Consider the following 24,537-nt stretch of genomic DNA (forward strand, 5'->3'; position numbering starts at 1 on the left):
ATAAAGGTTGTCAATTACTTCCCAATGAACAGAATTTGTGAGGGCTGGAGAGCAGAAAGAGGTCAATGGCTGAGAATGGCCCAGTAGCAGCACAGAAATGAGTGGGAGTACCTGTGCTGAGGATGCACAGATCATGAGATGTAATGAGGCTCTCGAAAACCGGACCTCGAGGGCAAGCAGATGTTCAGCCCCACAAAACATGACAGGCATTGAAGTCTCTCGGTAGAAAAAATGGTTGGTGGAGGTGTTCGATAAGATCTGTGAGAGCCTCAGAGTCTATTGCATCTTGCGGAGGTAAATACAGTAAGCAAGCAGTGCTCCTCTGACACACCTGAATTTCAACTGCTACTGCTTGGAGGTTTATTGCCAAGGGAAGAGCAGAGGGATGGTGCACATTATTGACAAACACAATGAACCATTCCTTGACCCTTTTCCCAATGAGGTCATCCTTATGGTAGATCATATAGCCCATAGTACAGAGGCATCAGACACTTGAAAGTGCATTTCCTGCAAACACAAGCAAAGAGGTATTCCTGTGCTGGGAGTTTCAGTTCTTCATTCGTGTCCTGAGCCCACTAATGTTTCATTGTAGAATGGGAGCCACCTATCACAGGGGCAGCACTTTCATCCTGACTTTCTGTTGGGGAGGGGAGCTAAAAATGGGTGGCGGCTCAGTCTTGGGGTGAGATGATTGCTCCAGTCCAACATCAAGGTCCATCATCTCTGAAAAATGTTCAAGAGAGACATCAGAGAGGATGACATTGACATCGTTGGACTGTACACTTTCCATCTCCATCAGTGGGCAATTCTTCATCTTTGCCTTTGATTTTTTGATCTGAGGAGGCTTCGGAGTCACAACTGTGGAAATGATAGTTGTACTGCTGGATGGTGGACAAGACTGGATCTTTGGAGGGGCAGGGAGTTCTGAAATGTCAGCAACCATAGCCGTTCTGAAGTTCTGGGGGGAGGGGCAGGCTTTGGAGTTAACTGCAGCGGCACAAGTGCTTTGACAAATGCAGGTAGTAGTGCTCACACTAGCAGCCTCCACTTGCGTAGCAGCTTTGGGTTTTTGGACTGGCTATTTGAGAATGGAAGCAAAGGAGGCAGTGAACATGGGCAGTTGCATAGCCTTGTATATAACTTTCGCCTCACCATACAGCATGCACTTTGCTGTTTTTATCTCCTAGATCTTCTGTTCTTCAAGTAAGAAACTGCAGTTCCTACTCCAGACAAGGTGATCCCTAGAGCTGATGACATCCTTTGGAGGAGATGAACAACCATTTCCCTCATGGGTGGCTTTATCACATTTGCCACAAGTGGTTTCTCCCTGACAACCAAAAGTAGTGTGCTCAAAGTGCTGGCATTTAAAACAGCACATTAGGTTGGGGAAATAGGGCCACACATGTAGGCAAAGGAAACCTGCCTTGACATGCTTGGTTCTGTTAAATGTAAATATAAAAGAGTCTGATCTGACAATATCACCATCCACCCTTTTCGTGATGTTTTGCACATCAACAGTGTCTTCCTGGGAGCACTCAGCTTTCAAGCTTTCAGTTCTTCTTGGAAAATGTCAACCAAATGCCTGCAAGTTGCAAAACCTACCTAAAGATGTTGTGCAATTCAGTTTCAATTGCATATTCTCTGAGGCATTGAGCTTTCTGGAGTTTCTTCAATTGCTGGGAACTAGCTGTTTTGACAGACAGGATCCCATTTTGCAAACACTTGACAGATTTTAAGATCCCACCTACACCCTCTAAGCCTTTTTGTGTGTGGAATTCTGAAACTTTATTGAAGATTCCCTCATTCCATTTACTAACTACAAACACATTCAGACACCAGCAGGCATTCTGTTACTATTAACTGAATCTGGAGAACTGGTTACCCAAGCCCTCTTGGTAGAATGGATGTTGGTACCTACTAGTGGCCCACCAATTCCACTGGGAGGATGAAGAGAAAATTTTGGGGGTTCCATCTTGTTCCCACTAACAGCTAGAGAAAAAAAAGGCTACTTAGACCGAGTCCTGCATGCCTAGGTAAGCCTTGTACAACTGAAGTGCGGCAGAGTCCCCAAAAGTTACCTGCTAATGACTGTTCCACCTCAACAGCCAAGCATCCCACTAGCATGCAACACACCTTGTGATTGAGCATGTTTTTATACAGGTTTTTACCGTCCTTGCAATCCAGGTGGTCAAGCTGAGAAGCCCATTCCCTGTGATACACAATGTACCACTGCTGCACCCTACAGTAATTGATGAAGCACACCCAGAGCTCACAGTGACAGGGGAATGGCAGCAATAACCAGCCCCAGTTCAGGAACCCACAGGTCACCAAGCCCATATCCAGCAAACAAATGATTAGCCCCTGAGGGCTTAACCATGACTGTGAAGGCAGTTGAAAACAATTATTCTTATGTTGATTTTGTATTTTAAAACAGAGATTGCACCTTAGAAACCACTGCAATACAAAAGCATACATATACCCTTTCCTTTACAGTGATATTTAATCTATGTAACAAAAAGGCTTATGCTCCTTTAGCTACGTATTATTGCTATAACTTGCAACCCATACCATGAACATGATTTTGTGGACAAATAAACAGATAAATAAAATATGGTCATTTATGTTGTTGTGATCTTCAGTCAGAAGACTGGTTTCATGCAGATCTCCGCACTGCTCTATCCAGTGCAAGCCTCTTTATACCTAAATAACTGCTGTAACCCACATCAATTTGAACCTGTTTACTGTACCCTTATCTTGGTAGCCTCCTACAATTTTTACCCCTCACACTTCCCTCCCATATTAAACTAGTGATTCCTTAATGTCTCAGAATATGTTTCATCAATTGATTCCTTCTTTTAATCAAGTTGTGGCATAAATTTCTTTTCTCCCTAGTTCTATTCAGTACCTGCACATTAGTTATTTGATCTACCCATCCAATCTTCAACATTCTTCTGTAGCACTGTATTCCAAAAACTTCTATTGTCTTCTTGTCTGAACTGCTTACAGTCAACATTTCACTTCCATACAAGCCTATGCTCCAGCAAATGCCTTCAGAAAAAAGCTCCCAACACTCAAATTTATATCTGGCATTAACAAATTTATCTTCTTCCATGAAACCTGAGTTTATCTGGAAGGTTACTGTGATTCACACAGTCAAATGCCTTAGATATATCACACAAAATAATAACTTTTGCTATTTTGTTATTTAGTGCTTGTAAAATTTGGTGAATGAATGTACAAATGGTATTCCCAGTTGAGCAAGTCTTCTGAACACCAACTTCTGATTTACTAATGATAGAATTGTTGCTGGGGTAGGATACTATTCTACAACAGCCTACACTGATCAGACAGAACTTTACAGCCACCTGCCTAACAGCCAGTAATTCCACCTTTAGCACATATAAGAGTGGTGACGTGTCATGTCATGTAGGAGTAAGGTTTGGTAAGTTGCTGGAGGGAGTCGGAACTGCATCTGCACACACAAGTCATCTAACTCCCATAAATTCCAGAGAGGGGAGCAATGATCTCTGACGCCACATACAATCACATCCCAGATGTGTCTGATCAGGTTCAAATCAGTCAAGCTTGGTGTGTGGGGGGGAGGGGAGGGGGGAGTGGGAGTGAGGGGGCAGCTTATCTATTGGAACTCAATACTGTGTTTCTCGAAGCACTCCTTCACACTCCTGGCCTTGCGACATGGTGCATTATTTTGTTGAAAAATGCCACTACCATTTGGAAACGTGATCACCGTGAAGGAGTGTATATGGTCTGTCATGGTGCCTTGCATGAGCTCCACTGGACCCAAGAATGCCATGTGAGTATTCCCCATAGCATAATGGAGCCGCTACCAACTTTCCTCCGTCACGCAGTACAGGTGTCAAGGAGCTGTTCCCCTGGAAGAGAACAGATTCATGCCCTCCCATCAGCATGATTGAGAGGTATCAGGATTCATCAGATCATGCAGCACTCTGCCACTGTGCCAACATCCAGTGCCGATGGTCGCATGTTCATTTCAGTTGTAGTTGGCGATGTCATGATGTTAACAGAGGCACATGCATGGGTCGTCTGCTGCGGGGGCCCCACTGTTAGGAGTGTTTGGTGCACCGTGTGTTCAGACAACTTGTACCTGGCCAGCATTAAAGTCTGATGTTAGTTCTGCCACAGTTTGCCATCTCTCCCATTTTACCAGTCTGCCCAGCCTATGATGTCTGACACCTGTAACAAGGGGTGGCCATCCAACACCACGACCTCTACATGTGGTTCCACCTTGGTTTCACCATAACAGCACTCCTCGAACACCCGACTAGTCATTCTGTTTCTGAAATACTCATGCCAAGCCTCCAGGTCATCACAATCTGCCTTCGGTCACACTCAGATAAGTCAAATGCCTTCCCCATTCTACACTTGAACAGCACACTAACTGATACTACATGCACCGTGGGTGTGTCTGACTAGCAGTCATTTCTCACCAGATGACACTGCTATCACCTGGGCAGGTGTATATCAATAGTATGTTGGTGGTTGTAATGTTCTGACTGATCAGAGTATATCACCCTTATCAAATGTTTTGGAAAATGTTGGCAATAGTGAAACAGGTTGGTAGTCATCAACATCTCTCCTCACTTTTCTTATGGTGGGATTTAACAATGACATATTTAAATTTCTTTGGAAAAATGCTTTGAGTTATACATCACATGTTAAAGAAAAGCAAGTAAGCATGCTTATTATGTGGAAACAAGTTTTTAGTACTCCATGATCCATTTTTCTTTTTTTAACACAGCTGTTTTAATGTCCACTCTGAATAGTTTATGAGGCAACCTGTTAATAAATAATGATATGAATTTATCATGGAATAGATTAAATTCTATCTGAACGTTTTGTTCATTACAAATTTCATTTCAGGACATTTCTTGAAGACCATTCTTAAAAATTTCTCTCCTGTTGTCATTAATTATTCTAACTAATTTCCACCTATGGAAATCTATACTCTAAAATGCTATCTTGCTTGTTTTAACTAACTGTGCATCATGATCAAGAGATCATTTGTTCCTGGGTATACAGTTATTTTCTTGTTCTGAGCTTCACTGAAGAAAACATTATCAGTCAGAGCTTTACTGTCTTTATAAAACAATGTTGGAAAGTTAATCACTGAGAGAGAATTGTAGAAGCCAAACAAGGTTTCCATATTGGATTTTCTGTCAGTATCCTTTGGAAAATCTACTTTAAAATCATCACAGAATAATAACTGTTTGTCGTTTTCCAACAGATAGTACATAAGGTATCCATATGCTTTACAAACAGTTCCAAACTTGCCACTGGGGATCTACATGCAATTACAATTACAAGCCAACTATTTTCAGTACTGATTCACAAAGACATACTTTTACACCTCAATCTCTACAAAATCTACTTGTTTTAGTATCTGAATTTTTGTTTAGCCTTTGTATACATAGCAACTCCACCTCCTCCCATATTAGTTCTACATAAGTAAGGTGTTACAGTGTAACCCTTTATGCTGAACTTCTCTAATTCACAGTGAAAGATACAGTAAGAAGACTGCTAATAATAGTAGTATTATTAAGTCAATGAAAAGTGAGAACATTGGAGTTACAAATTAAGTAAAAATTGCTAGTTCACTCAATAAACACACAATTTAAAGCATGAAAGAAATCATCAGGCATCTAAGAATTCTAAAATACTTAAATAACTATCCTATTTAATGTTCCTGGAACCAGTGACAAAACATGAACTCATAAAAGAGCATTCAGAAACAAAAACCCAAGCAGTGTGTAGAAGATATGAAATCAACTAATGAGCCATGTGAGTGAAGATATAACTGAATCATTGTTGGATACCACAAACTGCTCATTCAGAAACGAATATTCCAGAGAAATTAAAAGTAGTCTAAAGATACTATAAAGGTGATAAGAATGATCCAAAGAAATACAGACCACTATTTTAACATATGGTTTCTCAAACATAATAGAGACACTTATGCACAGCAGATTGATTAATTTCACAGACAAACACAGTATTGTGATTCTGGTAGACCACAGTTTCCAAACAGAGAAATCTACAGGATCAGCTACATCTAGGCTACCAGAACCTGTCAAACAATGGAAACTCCAGGTAGGAATGTCAACAGTGTAAGAAAAGACAGATTGCTACTTACCATAAAGATGACACATTAAGTTGCAGACAGGCATAATTAAAAAGACACTTACACAAAGCTTTTGGCCACAGCCTTTGTCAGAAAAAGTGGAGCACATACCATTTATTCTGACAAGCAAGCACACCTCATGCACACATGACCGCCAACTCTGGCAACTTGGGATGGAAGCAGCAATCTGGAGGGGGCAGGGATCAGACAGCAGTGCACAGGGGAGGGGGGGGGGGGGGGGGGGGTGAGGTGCAGGGACTAGAATGCCAACAGGCACAGCATCAGGACATTGTGGGGCAGGGAGATTGGGAAAACGGGGCAAAGAGGGAGAGGAGCAGGGAAAGATGAACAGGTGGGCTGGCAGAGGGTGGCAAGCAAAGAGAGTGTTGTGAGATGAGAACAGGGAGGAGGTGATAGGACAGAGGGGTTGGAAACTGTTGGGTAGAGGGTATGGGGACAGTATGTAATGATATCTTGAAGCTGGGATAATTACAGAAGTGGAGAATGTATTGTAAGAGTAACTTTCATCTCCACATTTCAGCAAAGTGGGTGGTGGAGGGTCCAGATGGCTTGGGTATTGAGGTAGTCATTGAAATCAAGCAGGTTATTTTCAGCTGCATGTTGTGCAGCGGTGTGATCCACTTTGCTCTTGACCACATTTTGGCAGAGGTCATTGATTCTGGTGGATAGCTAGTTGGTAGTCATATAAATATAAAAAGCTGAGCAGTGACTGCAACACAACCGGTACATGACATGGCTGCTTTCACAGGTGTCCCAGCCTCTAATGGAGTAGGATAAGACTGTGGGGGGCTGGAATAGGAAGTGCTGGGTGAGTGAATTGTGCAGGTCTTGCACCTGGGTCTTCCATGGGGACATGATCCCTAAGAGAATGAGATGGAATTGGGAGTGGCACAGGGATGGACAAAGATGTTGCAAGGATTGGGTGGGCAATGGAACATTACTTTACAAGGTGTGGGAAGGAACTCGGATAGGATGTCTCTCATTTCAGCACCTGACAATGGGTAATCAAAGACCCGGCAAAGGATGTGGTTCAGTTGTTCCAGTCCAGAGTGGTATTGGATGACGAAGAAGGCACTCCTTTGTGGCTGTTTCTTGGGGGTGGTGGGAGGATTGGGAGTGTGAGGGGAAATGGTATGTGGCCAGGCTGCATGAAAGGGAGTTTTTGGTATGAGAGGGATAACAGCTGTTGAAATGCAGGTGTGGTTGGTGGATTTAATGAGGACAGAGGTTCAGATGAAGGCATTGAAAGGAGGAGGTCAACATCTAGGAAGCAGGCCCACTAGGTTGAGGAGGACCAGGTGAAGGAGATGGGAGAAATGGTGTTGAGGTTTATTGCATAACTTACTTTTTTGAAAAGAGAGGAAAAATGTTCTGTTAATTTGGAATGAAAATGTTTGATTAAAGAAAATCTCTTTTATTTTCATTAAAATGCATGGCTATATTTTCTCAGGGTGCTGTGGCCAAAAGTATCATGCGTATTCCAATATGAAGACATCCGTCTTACTCACGATGGATAAAAAAATTATCTTTCTTTAATGTTAGGCAATAAGCAAATTTAATATAATATTCAAACAATTATTTTTCTCTGTGAGGCTTGATGCTCCAGTATAGCTGCCTAAGTGCAATGGCAGCATACACAATTAAAATAATTCCTTTCAATAAAACTGTACCTCTGGCCTAAAAATGAAATGGAAATTATTATGAGACGCTGATTTACATATACAGATGTGCAGATGGATATGTATGTGTGTGTGTGAGTGTATACCTGTCCCCTTTTTTCCCCCTAAGGTGTCTTTCCGCTCCCGGTATTGGAATGACTCCTAACCCTCTCCCTTAAAACCCACATCCTTTCATCTTTCCCTCTCCTTCCCTCTTTCCTGATGAAGCAACCGTGGGTTGCAAAAGCTTGATATTTGTGTGTGTGTTTGTGTGTGTTTTTATTGTGTCTATCTAGCAGCACTTTCCCATTTGGTAAGTCACAGCATCTTTTTTAAATATATTTTTCCCATGTGGAATGTCAGAAATTCTAAATACACTACATGTAGTAGAAGTAATACTTTGCAGACTGTAATCTAAATGCAACATCAGAACCAACCAGGCACAGAAGACAAAGAAGAAGAAGACAAGAGAAGACAATGAAATCTTTTCTTGTATACTATGATACAGAGATAATAGTAATTACAATTCTCTGAGCACATTTAGTAGCTCCATTGTAGTCACATATCGATACAGTGATTTACATTACTGTTTTCAAGAAGTGATGCTATAGGTTGTGAAGGGATGAAGAAAGGGTGTCTTGGCTCTGAATCAAGATCAAGACAATATCACCAATGAACCTGAGCTCAGACTAGGGGTTTGGCGTTTTGCAAGGCTAGGAAGGTCTCCTCTAGATGGCCCACAAACAGATTGGCTTAGGAAGGTGTCAGATGTGGTAATTTCAACGTCTTCAATTGTTTTATATATAGTCTGTCTTGCACGATGACGGCGACTGTATCTTCTGTATGGCATCTTGACAGCGTTCAATGCAGTTGCCTGTGCAGCAGCAGCAGCGCGAATGATCCGCTCCGCGGTCAGCGCTCGCTTTTATGGCCGCGCAGTGGCACGTCACAGATAAGGGACTTAGAATATTTCACAGTGCCAGCAGAGCGTTATCCCGTACGCGGGCACTAGTAATACTAGTCAGTCTTTTGTGGATGCAGACTGAACTTCAGCATCGACATCAATGATTTGTTTACCCACGGAAATGGATGGCTAACGGTCGCAGTTGTACGTGGTGGAACAGGCGTACCCAATGTATCCGGACTGGAAAGCTTTGTTGATCATTGATGTCGATGCTGAAGTTCAGTCTGCATCCACAAAAGACTGCAGGTCCGTCCAGTAGAGCGTGTGCAGCGACAGATTTGATCGTATTCTTTTTCTTGTCGGCGGCAGATGTGGTCATTTCAACGTCTTCAATTGTTTTATATATAGTCTGTCTTGCACGACGACGCCATACAGAAGATACAGTCGCCGTCGTCGTGCAAGACAGACTATATATAAAACAATTGAAGACGTTGAAATGACCACATCTGCCGCCGACAAGAAAAAGAATACGATCAAATCTGTCGCTGCACACGCTCTACTGGACGGACCTGCAGTCTTTTGTGGATGCAGACTGAACTTCAGCATCGACATCAATGATTCGTTTACCCACGGAAATGGATGGCTAACAGTCGCTGTTGTACGTGGTGGAACAGGCGTACCCAATGTATCCGGACTGGAAAGCTTTGTTGATCGTGAGAAGTAGTTGTGGGCTAGGATAATGTTAGTAATGTGTGTGAAGAATGAGGTAGTGGGTTTGGAGTTTGAATGATGTTGGGAAACATAGTGCTCTATAGCAGTAAGACCATGGGCATGGGGGATATTAGTGTATAGAGAGATGGTGTCAACAGTGATGAGTTGGGATGCAGGAGGTAAAAGAGTGGGAATGGTGCAGAGTTGGTGAAGGATGTGGTTGGTATCTTTAATGTGGGAGGATTATTTACAGGCAACTGGTTGGAGGTGTTGGTCAATGAGGGCTGAAATTCTTTCAATGGAAGCACAATAACCAGCCACTGTTGGGCATGCAGGATTGTTGGGTTTGTGGGTTTTGGAGAGCATGTAAAAGGAGGGTGAGCAAGGTGTCATAGGACTGAGGAGGGAAATGGGTTCAGGGAAGAAGGTCTGGGAAGGGCCTAAGGCTTTAAGCAGGGATTGGAGGCTGTATTGGACTTCCAGGATGGGATGACTTTTGCAGATAATAAGGGTGGGGGAGTCAGATAATTGGCAGAAGTCTTCCACCAGGAAGTCACTGCAATTTATAACAACAATGGTGGAACCTTTGTCTGCTGGTACAAACAGTTACCTCTAGGATAACAAAATCTAATATAGATGCTTTAGACAAGAGAAACTTGCCAACTGCTCTGTTTCTGAATTTGCCTCAATTTTTACACTATCATCCATACTTGTCTAATAGAAAAACTTCAAAGCTACGATGGCACACATGACATGCAGTGCAATGGATAAAATTGTATGGTGGAAACAGAAAGCAGTATTTGACTACAGAGACTGATTGCAGATTTGAAGTCATATCCATTAACCATGCAGTACCTCAGAGATCTGTGTTTAGTCCACTATTGTTCAACCTCTTAATGAACGACAAGAAAATTAGTGAGTAGGAGTAAAAAGTACTATACACTGATGACATGCCATTGGTAAATCTGGATAAAAATCAGATGAATATCAATGTCTACATCTGCATCTACATCTATATCCATAATCTGCAAACTACTGTGAAGTGCAAGGCAGAGGGTATGCCCCATTGGTACCAGCTATTAGGGCTTTCTCCCATTCCATTCACATATGGAGTGTGGGTAGAATGACTGTTTAAATACCTCTATGTGTGTTGTAATTAATCTGATTTTGTCCTATGATCCTTATGGGAGCAGTGATATATGGGGAGCTGTAGTATATTCCTATAGTTATCATTTAAACTTGGTTTTGGAACTTTGTAAGTAGACTTTCTCAGGATAGTTTAGGTCTGTCTTCACTGGCTGAAAAAAGGCACATTTACTTCAATAGCTAATTTGATGAAGTGGCTCATACAGAATGACTTACGTAAATCTAAAGAAAAAAAATATGCATGGTGTTAATTAAGAAACAAAATGAATACCACATAGGTAAGCAGGATGGCCAGAAACAGTCTGAAAAGCTTGTAAGGGTGTTGGGGTGTTGCAGAGTAGGTTGTGCTGAAAAATAATGGAGAAGAAAAAAATTTGATGTGTTGCAATGTTTCTGAGTTAATTAGCAATGAAGTTAGCCAAGCAGGCCATTGCACATGCAAATTCAACTTGTCCACCATATACAATTAGTGACAGTCATCCTTGTAGCATAGACGAAAGTGGAAGAGACTGCTCATCCTTTGGATCAGATTCAATCCTTACTACCATCCCAGGCCCAATTTTTGTATCTCTGTCTTGTTCAGTTTCAGGAAACCAACTGAAGAACACATTTGGTGATACCATCTCTGGTGGGCTGCCTGAATCTGTGCACACAACAGACTGATTGGCTAACTTCACTGCTAATTAATTGGAAGCAGCACAATATATCAGATTTTTCTCTTAACAATATTTCTCACCACAACCTACAATGTGCAAGATTTTCAAACTGTTTCTCATCACACTGTATTTATAAATGAAACAACAATAAAAGAAGTTACATGTATAAAATTTTTTGGGAAATTATACGCAGTCCAGTCACATTAATGTGGCCACCTGTCAGAAGCCTGAAGAACCACATGTTGCAATATGGGTGTGCAGGAAAGAGAGTCAATGAGGTTCTGAAAGGTACTGACTGGGATGTGGAACCATACCAACTCCAGTGCCATGACCAAGAGAGTACAGTAAACTCATCCCACTGCTCTTTGAATAACACATGTAGACTGCAAGTTGTGTGACACTTTGCATTGTTCTGCTGGCTGTTGTCATTGAGCCAAGGAAAAACAAACTGCATGTAGGGATAGATGTGGTCCCAAGGATAGATGCATACTTGTGTTGATCCATTGTGCCTTTCAGAATGATGAGACCACACAGTGAATGCCATGAATACACTCCACAGGCCATAACACCCCCTCCTCCTGGCTGGACCTGGTAAATGATTGTTGCAGGACCTTACACACACACAGCCACCTGTCCAGTGGACCATAAAACATGATTCATCTGGGAAGGCTACCTGTCACCTCTCAGTGGACATCCAGTTGCAGTATTAGTGTGCAAATTCCAGCCTTTGTCACCAATGAACAGCAGTCAGCACAGGTGCATGAAACAGGCACTGCTGTGGAGCCTCATAAACAGCAATGTTCATTGAACGGCCGTAGAGAGACAATAATGGTAGCTCTTGGTTCATCTGGGTGGTCAGTTACTCAACAACTGCACATCTACTCCCCTGCACATAGCTCTGCAGGTATTGTTCATCCCTGTCATCTATGGCTCATTATGCACCACAGTTGTCTCAGTGCCAGTTTTGGATATAATGCACAGTATACTGTAACTATGGTGCCACATGAAGAGTTTTCAAACTAATCGGTTTCAAAAATGCTTTTACCCTTGGCCCAAAAGCCATTGATAATGCACTTTTCGATGTCAGATAAATCACTTCACTTCTTCAATATGACAATGACTGCACTGTTTTTCTCCCCCCCCCCCCCCCCCCCCCCAAGAAAAACACTTTAAGTACCCTTCACCCTTCACTGATAGTGCTTCCACCTGTCTTCTCTGAGTGATTATTGAACATTGATGTTGAATATGGACAGTGGTCATATTAATGTGACTGGATCAGGTATTAACTAATAATCTCAAACAGAGATAATATATGTACAACGTAAATTAAATACTGTATTATTTATTATGATGCTGCTTGCACCTTATGCCAATAAATAACTTCTGTTTACAGTACTATAGTACCAATAACACAAAAGAAATTTTTGTACTGCAAAAAAGGCTATTAGCACCATTCTGAATAAAAACAATGTGACTACTGCAGAACTACAAACATTGATGATTCCATTTCTGCACATACATAGAACAGTTTTTTAATAAAAGAGAACACATCACTAGAAGAAAACATACATTTTCCACACAGAGACTGAGAGTTGTTGAGAAAGACCCTCGATACTCTGGTGCTCAACTAGTAAAGTGCTTGCCAAATGGTTTGTGGGACGGTATGAGTAAAGCAACATTCCAAAAACTGTTTAAGAATTATTTAGTACAGAAAAAGTATTGTGAGATAGAAGTATTGGGCTTTCTTTGATAATTTCTGACCAAACACTGGGATTGAGTTATTCTTAATGACTCCTTGATGCAATACTTTTTTCAATGATCTGAACCTAATTGGTCACGATGTTTTATTCTCTGCTCAGGGACTGGGTGTTGAGTTGTCTTCATCATCATTTCATCCTCATCGACATGCAAGTCGCCAAAGTGGCATCAACTAAAAAGACTTGCACAAGGCGACTGGCCTACCCGACGGGAGGCCCTAGCCACATGACATTTCATTTCATTCTTAACATTTCACATTAAATCTAAGTCACTGAACGTAGTTGTATCTAAAAAAAATATTGTCAATGGCTTTTGCACAATGTATTTCAATGGGAATTCTGTGGCAAACAACTGAAAGCTAGATACCAACAATTCTGTGTTCTCAATAACTATTGTCTGAGAGATAATCAGTGGTAAAGGCTCCACAAATGATGATACCACACTTAATTTGCATAATCTTATTAAAAATGTCTCCAGCTGTTTTATGAACCTTAAGATATTTCCTGTTAATAACCTGTAAACTATAAGTATGATTAGCAATAAATGAATTGCTGCTACCAAACTACATTTACTTTCATTTGTAGTACTTTCTATTATAGTACATGTTTTTGTGCTATCCAGTTTACAAACACATTCTCTATACAGTAGATTTTATTTTATAGCTTCACTGAAAATTGTGCATAAAATGTCCTAATTATCTTCAGGGTAAAAAATGTTGTGAATATCCCAGTTAACAACTAAACAATAGATAAATAAAATAAATCTGTTTTAGGTGAGTCAAATAAAGGCAATCTACAATGAAGGCTTTCACAGCTGGTGTTTGTATGATTGTTGATTTTTGTTTTATGGACCTAAGGCTGTGATCCAAAGCATATTTGTCTGGCTAACACTTTGTTTTCCAATGCTGGTGACACTATTACAGGTTATAATCTCAAACAAGCTCAGCGACCCAAACTGTTTACAAGTGGCCACATGATGGATGGTCAGTTCATTTGAGATTATGACTGCTTTCTGAGTTTTTATACACTCTGGTAATCTCTCTAGCATTGAGAGATGGCACTTTAGACAGAGAAATATACCTTGAACCATGGCCTAATGCTCGTAATACAAGAATTGCAAAGTAAAGGTGATCTAATCAATTTCTCTATTTCACTTTCTTCAGTTGTAAGTTGACAAAAAATAACATTGAAACTTTACTTTCACATACTCTTTAGCTAATTGTCTTTCAAATATAATGTTTTACAGAACCTTTTTGACTTAAAACTAATCTAACATTTCAATCATCTTAGTAGTTGTTGTAGAAAAAAGCACTCACAGAGACAGCAGGCTCCCAGTACACCACATGATCCCATGCTGGTGCCTCCAGCCAGATAACACTGCTTACGGTCAAGGCAAGTACCCTGTAGTTGTTGTCCATTAGAAGTTCCAGAACAAACAGTGTTCCAGTACCTTGTGATTGGTAGCACAACTGAAATAAAATTTTAACACTGAATGACTGATTCTGTGCATTTCCTTTCCTTCTGCAGTTCATCAAGTACACAATTTTTTAATCAAATTTATGACAAAATCAATATTAATTAACTGGTGGCTAATTCACTAAGTACATTACAATTATATATACACAAAGCTATACATTTGTAAAGAAAATCCTACACAATTGTCAATTCATGTTGGCATTAATCTGGTGGAAACGTGACATTCAGCACCAGACAGCCAATGTTTATAGCTCAAAACTGCAGGTAATGTAGGGTCAATTCACGGAGAGTGCTTGACCCAAGAGAAGCAGCCAATTGGGCAGTTTTTGTGACTAAAAATAAGGAATTTAAAAAAATCCACAGAGAAATGTTGTCTGTTACATCAAATTGTTTATATTTATTTCATAATTTGTCTGAACAGTTAGTACGTTTCAAAGACAAATGTCAAACTGGCTAGAGAACTGAGACTGATGCAGAAGCATATGTGCAGTGGCTCTGGCTTGAAGAATTAATCCAAGTACGTAGACTGCTAACTGCAGATAAGATTGCCAATGAAATTGGTTTCTGGGATTTCGGTTGGGTTGCAGTCCAAGGAAACACATACATTTCTGTAAGACTTGGTGTATTTCATTACAGACGTCCACATTACAATAAGTCGTACAGCCAACTGAGCAAACAAGACAGTGTGGGCTGTTAAATTACCATAGTCAAAGAACTTGCGATGGTGGAGATGTGTCATCCGTACTTGTCGACACCACACAGCCCCCCCCCCCCCCCCCATTCCATAGTGTGGAACACAGTTTAAGGTGTAGTAGAAGGGGGCTGTGTCTGGCGGTGAAGGCAGTGAGGGAGACAGCAGTGATGCGATGGAGATGTCCTTCTCCAGAGGTTGTTGCAGCAAGGTCCATGCTGCGAGGTCGACATGAAACTCCTGTAGGTGGTGTGGGCAGATGAGGCTTCGGCCCGCAGGATGAAGATGTGATTGTCGTCAATGAGTACGGTGACGACCTCCACATGTTTGGGCAGGACATCAGTTTACAGAACCACTAAAGGGGGTAGGGAGAAGGAGTTAGAGAGAGAGGCCAAGAACCCAAGGAAGGACAATGATGGTGACGCAGACGCTTGTTCAGGTGAGGTTTGCGGCAGCAGCTATGAGGGGCCACAGCTTGAGCATGAGTCCTCAGTGCTGGGAGGCTGCATAAAATCATTGGGTGTGAAAGACGCTGGGTCAAGGTGTGCTGGTTTCACGAGGTGAAGAGAAACAGTAAATGGCGAACCTTTAACCCAGATTTTCGTCATGTTAGCAGTGTGGTTTAAGACCTCGTATGGGGCCTGAATATGGTGGGGCATGTGGGGCCCGGATGGTGTCATCATGGAGGAAAACGAACTTGCATGTAAGGAGATTGTAGGGCACGTAAGAGCAGGTGGGAGGGGGGGGGTATGGCTAGACAGGGGGAAAGAGGGGGGGGGGGGGGGGGGGTGAGTGTCAGGAGAATGTTTGCAAAATGTGTTCAGATCTGCCTTATGAAGTCGGGAAGGGGGGTGGTTTGTCATGGCACGTAGGTTGTTACAGCTCCCCTGGGAGGACAGGGTTTTCACCATAGACAAACGAGTGATGCCACCATTCTACCAGTCCATTTGCTTTGGGTTGGTACACAGTCATGCGACATTTGTTGATATCAAACAGCTGGCAGAGTTGGGCAAAGAGTGCTGAATTAAACTGCCAGCCCTGGTCAGTGGTGATGGTAGCGAGGCAACCGAAGCAATAAATCCAGAAAGAAACAAAAGCCTTAGCCACAGTTTCAGTGGTTATATTGGTGAGAGGTACAGCCTCTACCCACCAAGAGAACTGATTGATGCAAGAAAGAACATAACAGAAGCCCTCTGAGGGGGCAAGGGGGCCGATGAGGTCCAGGTGCACGTGGGAAAAGCAGCCAGATGGAATGTCGAATTAGCAGAGAGGTGGACAGTGTGCCTGATGACTTTGTTGCACTGGCAGGTGATGCACTTCAGGGCCCAGGTCTGACAATCGCAGTTCATGTCTCGCCACATGAATCATTTGGACACGAGGTATGTCGATGACTTAATTCCAGGGTGTGCTAGAGAATGTAGTGTGTCAAACACTGAACGCTGGAGGGGGGTGAGGATGAGGGGTCGGAGGGTGCTGGTGAAGGAGTCACACCAAACTTCCCCTTGGATGTCGGTGTATTTTGCTTTGGTGAAAGTTTCTTCGAAAAGAACTGAAGTGGCATGACCACGTCATTGTTGTGTTGTTGTAGGACAATGCCTACCATGGAGTCGCTGGCATTCATGGTGATGAAGAGTTCAGCATCTGAGATTGGGTAATGAGGGTGACAGCTTGTGCAAGAGGGTCTTTCAGAGCTTAGAAGGGTGCACGCATTGGTTCCATCCACGGAACGGAACACGTCCCTTAAGTTTGCTTGCTGGCAAGGGCATTAGTGAGGGTAGCCTGGGTCCTGGCTGCAGCAGGCAAATGACAACGGTAGTAGTTAATTGTTCCCAGAACCAATGGAACTCTTTGTATGTGGTGGTGAGTGGCATGGATAAGATTGATTGTACCTTCGATATGGGGGGGTATACCAGAAGCCAAGACTGTGTATCCCAAGAACTGGACAGATTGTTAGTGCAGTTGCAGTTTGTCAGTGTTGCTCTCGACTCCGTTTGATGAGAGACTGTCCTTTTACTATCATGATGTGGCTTTCGTGACCTTACGCGGATTTTCTGAAGTGCAGGATATCATCAAGATATATGAAACAGAAGTCGAACTGGAGCAAGAGAGAGTCAAAAAAGGATTGCCACTTCTGGGGAGCATTTTTTAACCCAAATGGCATGAAATGGTATTCATACAACCTGACGGGGGTGATAGTTGCCATTTTCGGAATGTCTTTGCGTGCAACTGGGATTTGGTGATAAGCACATTTGCAATCCAGTACGCTGAAAATTGGAGCACCTGTGAGAAGGTGAGTGAAGTCAGAAATGTTTGGTATAGGATAATTGTCCATCACAGTTCTAGCATTCAAGCATCTGTAATCACCACACAATCGAAAGGAGCTGTCCTGTTTAGGGCTGAGGTGTATGGGTGATGACCAGAGGACTGTAAAATTCCCGCCTCAAGAAATTCCTGTACTTGCTGGCAAGCTGAGCATAACATGTGTGGGTTATGGCAGTAAGCCTTGTGACAAATAGGTGGGCCCTCGGATGTGATGATATGATGAACAGTTCTGTTCATCACAGTGGAAACTGAATGTTCGATGACTGCATATGGGCCGGGCGTGATGTCGGTCGGTTTATTAGGGGCGCATGACTTGGATGCCGAGCATGTGGCAGGCATGAGTGGAGTGGGCAGAGACTGCCTATTGTCCATAGTGTGCAGTGGTGGTGGCACTGCTGGCATGCATGGAGCTATTGAGCAAGCCGTGTGAGGAGGCTCAAGAGCGGGGTAATGTTTATCTATACCCTGGATGGGTGCACGCATGGTGGTGGGGGGCATGGACAGAGCCCAATTGGCTGGATTGTTGTGAGGCGCATGTGTGTTAGTTTGCAAAACAGGTGAGAGAGACATCGAGCAGAACACACTTGATGGTGGTGGGGGAGGTGTGGGCAACACTATGTGGTTGAGACTGGACTCAGACGAGATAGGTGTGGTGTTGCTAACCTGTGTGCTGTTGTCAGCAGAACTGTCAGGTGTAGCAGATGAAGGTTCAGGTGTGAGCACTGCCGAGCGGTGTGAATTGATGTGGGCAGTGATCGTGGCAAGCTCGTCCTCGGCGCGTGCAATGCGATGTTTCAAAGTGGCATTCTCACAGTGGAGAGTGCATGTCTTGGCACTTTATGCCAGGATGTAATTCACAGTTGCACAAATCCTGCTCGCAAGAGCCGCACACTGATGCAGTAAACAGTTAACAGCATTTACAATCAGAACATGTGGTGGAGCACAGTCACATACGATGTGAGATTTAGAACTGTGGTGAAATAGAGAACCTCAAATTGCGTTTGGAGACAGGTGGTGGTGTAATAAGAAGTCAATTCCCAGGATTGGTTCTGCGATGTTCACCACGTTGAAGATCCAGGGGAGGGAGAGGGTGTTAGAGGGGCGGAGTTGAAGCTCGATAGAGCCGCAAGTCTGAAGTGCAGATGAGTTCACGGCTCACAGGAGAGAGCGTGTGCGTATGAGGGGATGTGTGACCATTGATTTAGGTACTATTGAGATATCAGTGCCGGTGTCCATGAGGACATTCTGACTCAAAGATTAGTCTTTGATGTAAAGGTGGCCATTTGACGGGACGGAGGCACGGACGGCATGTAGCGTGGGTTGGTGCTTATCGGACAGTTGGCTTTTCAGATAGTTGCACAGTGGGGTGGCACTTTTTTCCGTCATCACCAAATACAGTGTAGTACCAACAGTGAGGGTACATTGAGAGGGGAGGCGGCCGATCATCCTCTAAGTCTCTAAGTGGTTCAAATGGCTCTGAGCACTATGGGACTTAACATCTTAGGTCATCAGTCCCCTAGAACTTAGAACTACTTAAACCTAACTAACCTAAGGACATCACACACATCCACGCCCGAGGCAGGATTTGAACCTCCGACCGTAGCAGTCCCGTGGTTCCGGACTGCAGCGCCTAGAACCGCACGGCCACCGCGGCCGGCCAAGTCTCTAAGTGTTTGGGTTCATACACCGCTAGGGGAGGAGGGGGCTTTGCATAGGTGTGATATGCAGCAGCTCGGTGGGCAGAGTGTGCATGTGTTGGATTTGCAGGTGGCACAGCAGTCTGGGGGGCAGAGCATGGCCTGCCCCTGCCTGCAGCTCGGTGAACTAACATTGCAGGAGTGCCAGCCTGTTGAGTGAGAACCTGCTTGTGGCGCCAGTGTGTGAGTGAGTAGACCTGGTCAGCCATCCGCAGATGCAAACCAATGGATTCCAGGGTGTGGGGGAGGAGATGAACCTGGAGATCTGTAGGCAGTTTTGATAACCACACAGACCACAGGGTTTCGTCCGGCATCATCTGCTTGCTGACCAGGAGGCATAGCGGGTGCCAAAGCTGTGACAGGGTGCAGTCGATGTGATGTTCCTCATACAGTATTTGCAGAATAACCTCTTGTGGGAAACCGTGCAGTTGAGTCATGAAGCACAGGAATTTTGAATTGTTGTCAGTGATGTGGTACTGATGCTGTCAACACAGACAGCACTGCGTAGGATGCAAGCGAGTAGTCTGTCGGAACGGATGAGAATGGCACTGAAGCACAAGGAAATGATGTTGTAGAACTGTCCGATACAATGTTCGTGGTGTGGAAGTCCGACACTAAAGATATGGCCAGGGCCATGGGAAGGTGGGAACGGGTCAAGGGGGTGGGGGGTAGAAAATAGCGGACCTGCATGCGGAGCAGCACAGTAAAATGTTCCCACTGGGCTGTCGACATGATGAGCTGGGTCAAGTTCGGAGGGGTGGAAACCACAGTTAGTAACACTATGCGGCACATTCACGTCAGGTGGGGGCCCATAAAGTGCACTGAGGGGCCAAATGGTCACTGAGGGCAGAAACTGTGCTGGAATTGTTTGTGATATACACTGAGCATTGTCCACTTTGTAAACTGATGAAGCAGTAAAGCACTCGGGCGTCATGGAAGCATAGTCGGTACACATGGTATGTCCTAAAAAAGGCAAGGTTGCACACGGCACTGTTGTAATGGTCGCCCGGGCAGCCAGCATCTGATACATAGTTTGTGCAGGAAATGCAGAATCCACATCAGCATGATTAAATGCAGGAACTTTGCTCTCCTCGTTATCATTTTTGAAATGCACGTGTCAATCCACACTTGCTGGAGAGGCAAAGCCTGAGTCTCCAGTCACATGTTGCACTGTCAAGTGGTGAAAGTGTTGAGGTGACGAAACTGCAGGAAACATATAGAATCCAGGTGGTGGTGAAGCAATGGAATGTCCCATTGTAGATGCAGGAGCTACAGTATCCATGTGCTGCACGGCAGGTTACATGGCCAAACGGAACGAACGAAGGTGTAAACAAAGCCAACACGGTAGGCATAAATATACTTGCACTATGAGGAAATGGCACGTGAATCCTTACTCGGGGTCACCATTGTGGAATTTTGGTTGGGTTGTAGTGCAATGAAACACACATTTCTGTAAGACTCGGTATATTTCATTACAGATGTCCACATTACAATAAGTCGTACAGCCAAGTGAACAAACAAGAGGGTGTGGGCCATTAAGTTACAGAGTCAAAGTATTTGCGATGGTGGAGATATGTCATTCATACTTGTTGATGCCATAGGTTGTTCAAATCACATCACCCATGTCAGTGAATGATAGGTAAGATTCACATGGGCAAAAAGTATGGTGATTGCACAGTACAAAATGTAAGAAATGGATACAATTCAATAAAGATCACAGAATGATTCTAAGTTCTAGTCTAAATGTTACAGATATTATTTCCATTATTGCTGGCATGAGACAAAGTCTGAGCCAACACAAGGGGAACTTTCCATTTTGCCAAAAAGGGGGAAAAGGTATGAACATCCGGCTTCCAAAAGGGTATGCAAATCATATTTTTGATTTATTGAACAGTAGAGGCAATTAAGTCACTGACAGGCACACAAATAAGACTGAAAACTTCTTCTGGCTTCCAGCTAAATCCTTTTTTGGGCTATATTACACACACACAACAAACAATGGAAACTCCAGGTTGGAATATCAACAATATTAGGAAAAGGATAGATTGCATCTCAGTGTAAAGATGACCTGTTGAGTCATGTACAGATACAATGAAAAGACTGGCACACATTATAGCCTTCTTCACCAAAGAAAATACACACACACATTAACACAAACAAGCACACTTAATGCACACATGATTTCTATCTCTGGCAGCTCTGACTGGAATACGATTGTCACAAGGATAGCAATTTGGAATGTGGTGGGGAAGGATAGCAGGGTGCAGGTGGAGGGAGAGAAGAGCTCTGTCTGATGGGACATGCAGGGACTTAGATGACAACCTCACAAGAGAGCCAGGCACAAATACGTGAGGTGTGGGGGGAAAGACAAGGGAGCAGAAAAGGAGAGGAGCCAGGCAGGAGAAAGGATGGGTTGCTGCATAGACAAAGGGCAGCATGTGACGAGGGTGGGGTGTGTGAAAAAGGAGGAGTTGATGGGATAGAGGGGGGAGAAACTGTTGGGTGGATGGGTTGAAGATATAACACTACCATATGTTGAAGCCAGAATAATTTCAGAAGCGAAGAATGTGTTGTAAGGATAACTCCCATCTGTGCAGTTCAGAAAAGACAGTTGCATAGGGTAAGGATTCAAAAGGTCCAGGTCGTGAAGCAGCCACTGAAATCAAGTGTGTTGTGTTCAGATGCATGTTGGCCAAAGTTTGGCAGTGGATATTTGGTTGGTAACCACATTCCTTTGCTGAAGAAGGCTTTGGCCAAAGCTATAATGTGCAAGAGTCTTTTTGTTTTGCCTTTCTGCAGCTCAACAGGCCATCTTTATGGTGAGTAGCAATCTACATTCTTCCTAATATAGTCGATACACACATATACATAAGCACACACAAACACACCTGAAAGCTACATTGTGCCAGCTGAACACAGGTTCTGCAGGTAAACTGGGGTGAGAGACCATGGCAAGGAGTGAGCAAGGAGAGAAATGAGAGAGGAAGGCAAGGGTATCTGATGGCTCAGAGGGTGGGATAGGAATACAGGAGGGAGGAGAAGGAGCAGCAGGTGCATGGGATAGGAATGTGACACAAGGGTGCTTGCTGGCACAGATGAGTTTGTGTAGTGCACAGTGATGATAGTGTGGGGGAGTGGTTTGGGAGGGGGTAACAGAACAGAGGAAGGGGAAAGGGGTTCAGGAATAGAATGAGTGAAGGGATAGGACCCTGGGATGAGTGGAGATGTGTGTGGACAGGGGGCTAGTTGGAAACTGAGGACAGTAGGATTACAGAAGTGAAGGATGTCTTGCAAAGATTACTTCCTTCTACATAGTTCAGAAAGGTGGGTGCTGGGAAGAAGGATCAAGAAGGTACAATCTGTTAAGGAGCCACTGTAATCAAGCATGTTGTGCTCAGCAACATGTTCCACCACTGGGTGGTCAACATTGCTTTTGGCCACAGTTTGGTGGCAGCCATTAATTCGAGTGGACAGTTGGTTGGTGGTCAAGCCCATACAAAATGTTGTGCAGAAACTGCAGCAGAGATTGTATACAACATGGCTGTTTGCATAGGTGGCATTCATTACCTCTGATGGGATAGGATAAGCCTGTGATGGGATTAGAGTAGGATGTGCTGGGTGCATGAATCAAGTCTAGCGACTGGCTCTTTCACACAGATACAACTAATGTGGAAAGGGGATGTGGCATAGAGATGGATTAGGATATTGAATAAAGTGGGTGGGCAGCAGAATGCCACTTTAGGAATTTTCCTTTGATAGAATATATCTAGAAAGTGTGTGACATATGTTTAACTATTACGTTAAATGGTCAAAGGACAAATCAATAGCCATAGGCAAACAAACACAATCCAAGAGGAGACCATGTGTTCAGTTTTGAGCTTTCATTAACTTTTAAAAATCTATACTGAAATGGCCCCTACTTAAATTTAAGTGAGAATGTATGGGTAAAGAAGTAAGCCAAAAATTGCACAGCTGGATGTAAGTAATTAGTAACACAGCAGGATGACCTTAAACAAAGTAAAGCACTTATTGAGCAAAAGCTCTCTCTCTCTCTGTGTCTTTTTATATCAGTGGTGTACCAAGTAATAAACTCTATGAAGAAGACTTAAACTCAGTTCAGTGACATATGGATGCTAGCATTGGAAGTGGTTTTATGGATGCAAGAAAGTCAGTACAAGGAATACATGTTGCTAGAGGGTGTATTTTTGAAGTCGTATTGACAATATCATGAAACGAATGATTGCTACTCGCCATATACTGGAGACACTGTGTCACAGACAGACACAACAAAAAGACTGCTAGAAAAGTGAGCTTTTGGCCAACAGGCTTTTTTTTTAATTAGACAAAACAAACACAAACACACACACACGCACACACACACACACACACACACACACACACACACACACAGATGGTAAAGTGTTGCTTGTGGCAGCACACAGGGACAAGGTGGGGAGGGGGTAGGGCAGCTAGGTGCAGTTGGGAGGTGAGACAGAAAATGGGTGTGGGGGTGCGGAAAAGGAGAGAAGTAGGAAGACGGTGGGTGCAATGGTGGAATAGAGGGCCGTGCAGTGATGGAGTGGAAACAGGGAAAGGGATGTGTGGGTGAAGGACATGATTAATAAAGGTTCAGGCCAGAAGGATTATGGTAACATAGGATATACTGCAGGGAGAGTTCCCACCTGGTGTTGGTAGGAAGGACCCAGATGGTGCAGGCTGTGAAGAAGTCATTGAAATGAAGAATTTTGTGTCGGGCAGCATGCTCAGCAAGTGGGTGGTCCAGCTGTTTCTTGGTCACAGTTTGTCAGTGACCATTCAAGAAGAGAGACAGCTTGTCAGTTGTCATGTCCAATTGAATGCAGCACAGTGGTTGCAGCTTAACTTGTAGATCACATGATGGTTTTACAGGCAGGCCGGCCTTTGATGGGATAGGTGATGCTTGTGTCTGGAATGGAGTAGGCGGTGGGAGAATGTATGGGACAGGTCTTGCATCTAGGTCTGTTAGAAGAATATGAGCCATGAGGCAAGGGATTAGCAATAGGTGTTGAGTAGGGATGGGTGAGGGTATTGTGTAGCTTCAGTGAGCGGGGTGGGAGGCATGGGAAGAGTAGTGGGTAGGACACACCCCATTTCAGGGCATGACAATAGGTAGTCATAACCCTGATGGAGAATGTGATTGAGTCCTGTATGGTACTGAGTTACCAAGGGAATACTCCCCTGTGGCCAGACAGGAACTCTGGGATTTGGTTGGTGACTGGAGAGATAAGGCATGGGAGATCTGTTTCTGTACAGAGTTGGGAGGGTAATTATGGTCACAGGCCTCAATGAGAGGTACATT

At 43.5% G+C, this 24,537-nt stretch overlaps 1 protein-coding gene across 3 annotated transcripts in view; it reads right to left on the minus strand.

Moving 5' to 3' along the window:
- LOC124595452 overlaps window positions 1–24,537 on the minus strand; it is a 179,205-nt gene that overhangs the window by 104,395 nt on the left and 50,273 nt on the right. For all 3 annotated transcript variants that reach the window (XM_047134198.1, XM_047134199.1, XM_047134197.1), the window contains exon 4: window positions 14,330–14,482. In XM_047134198.1, coding sequence (XP_046990154.1) covers window positions 14,330–14,482 — 153 coding nt within the window. The remainder of the gene's footprint in view (window positions 1–14,329; window positions 14,483–24,537) is intronic.

Source organism: Schistocerca americana, chromosome 2 (genome assembly GCF_021461395.2).
Source record: "Schistocerca americana isolate TAMUIC-IGC-003095 chromosome 2, iqSchAmer2.1, whole genome shotgun sequence".
In the NCBI taxonomy this organism is placed as follows: Eukaryota; Metazoa; Arthropoda; class Insecta; order Orthoptera; family Acrididae; genus Schistocerca; species Schistocerca americana.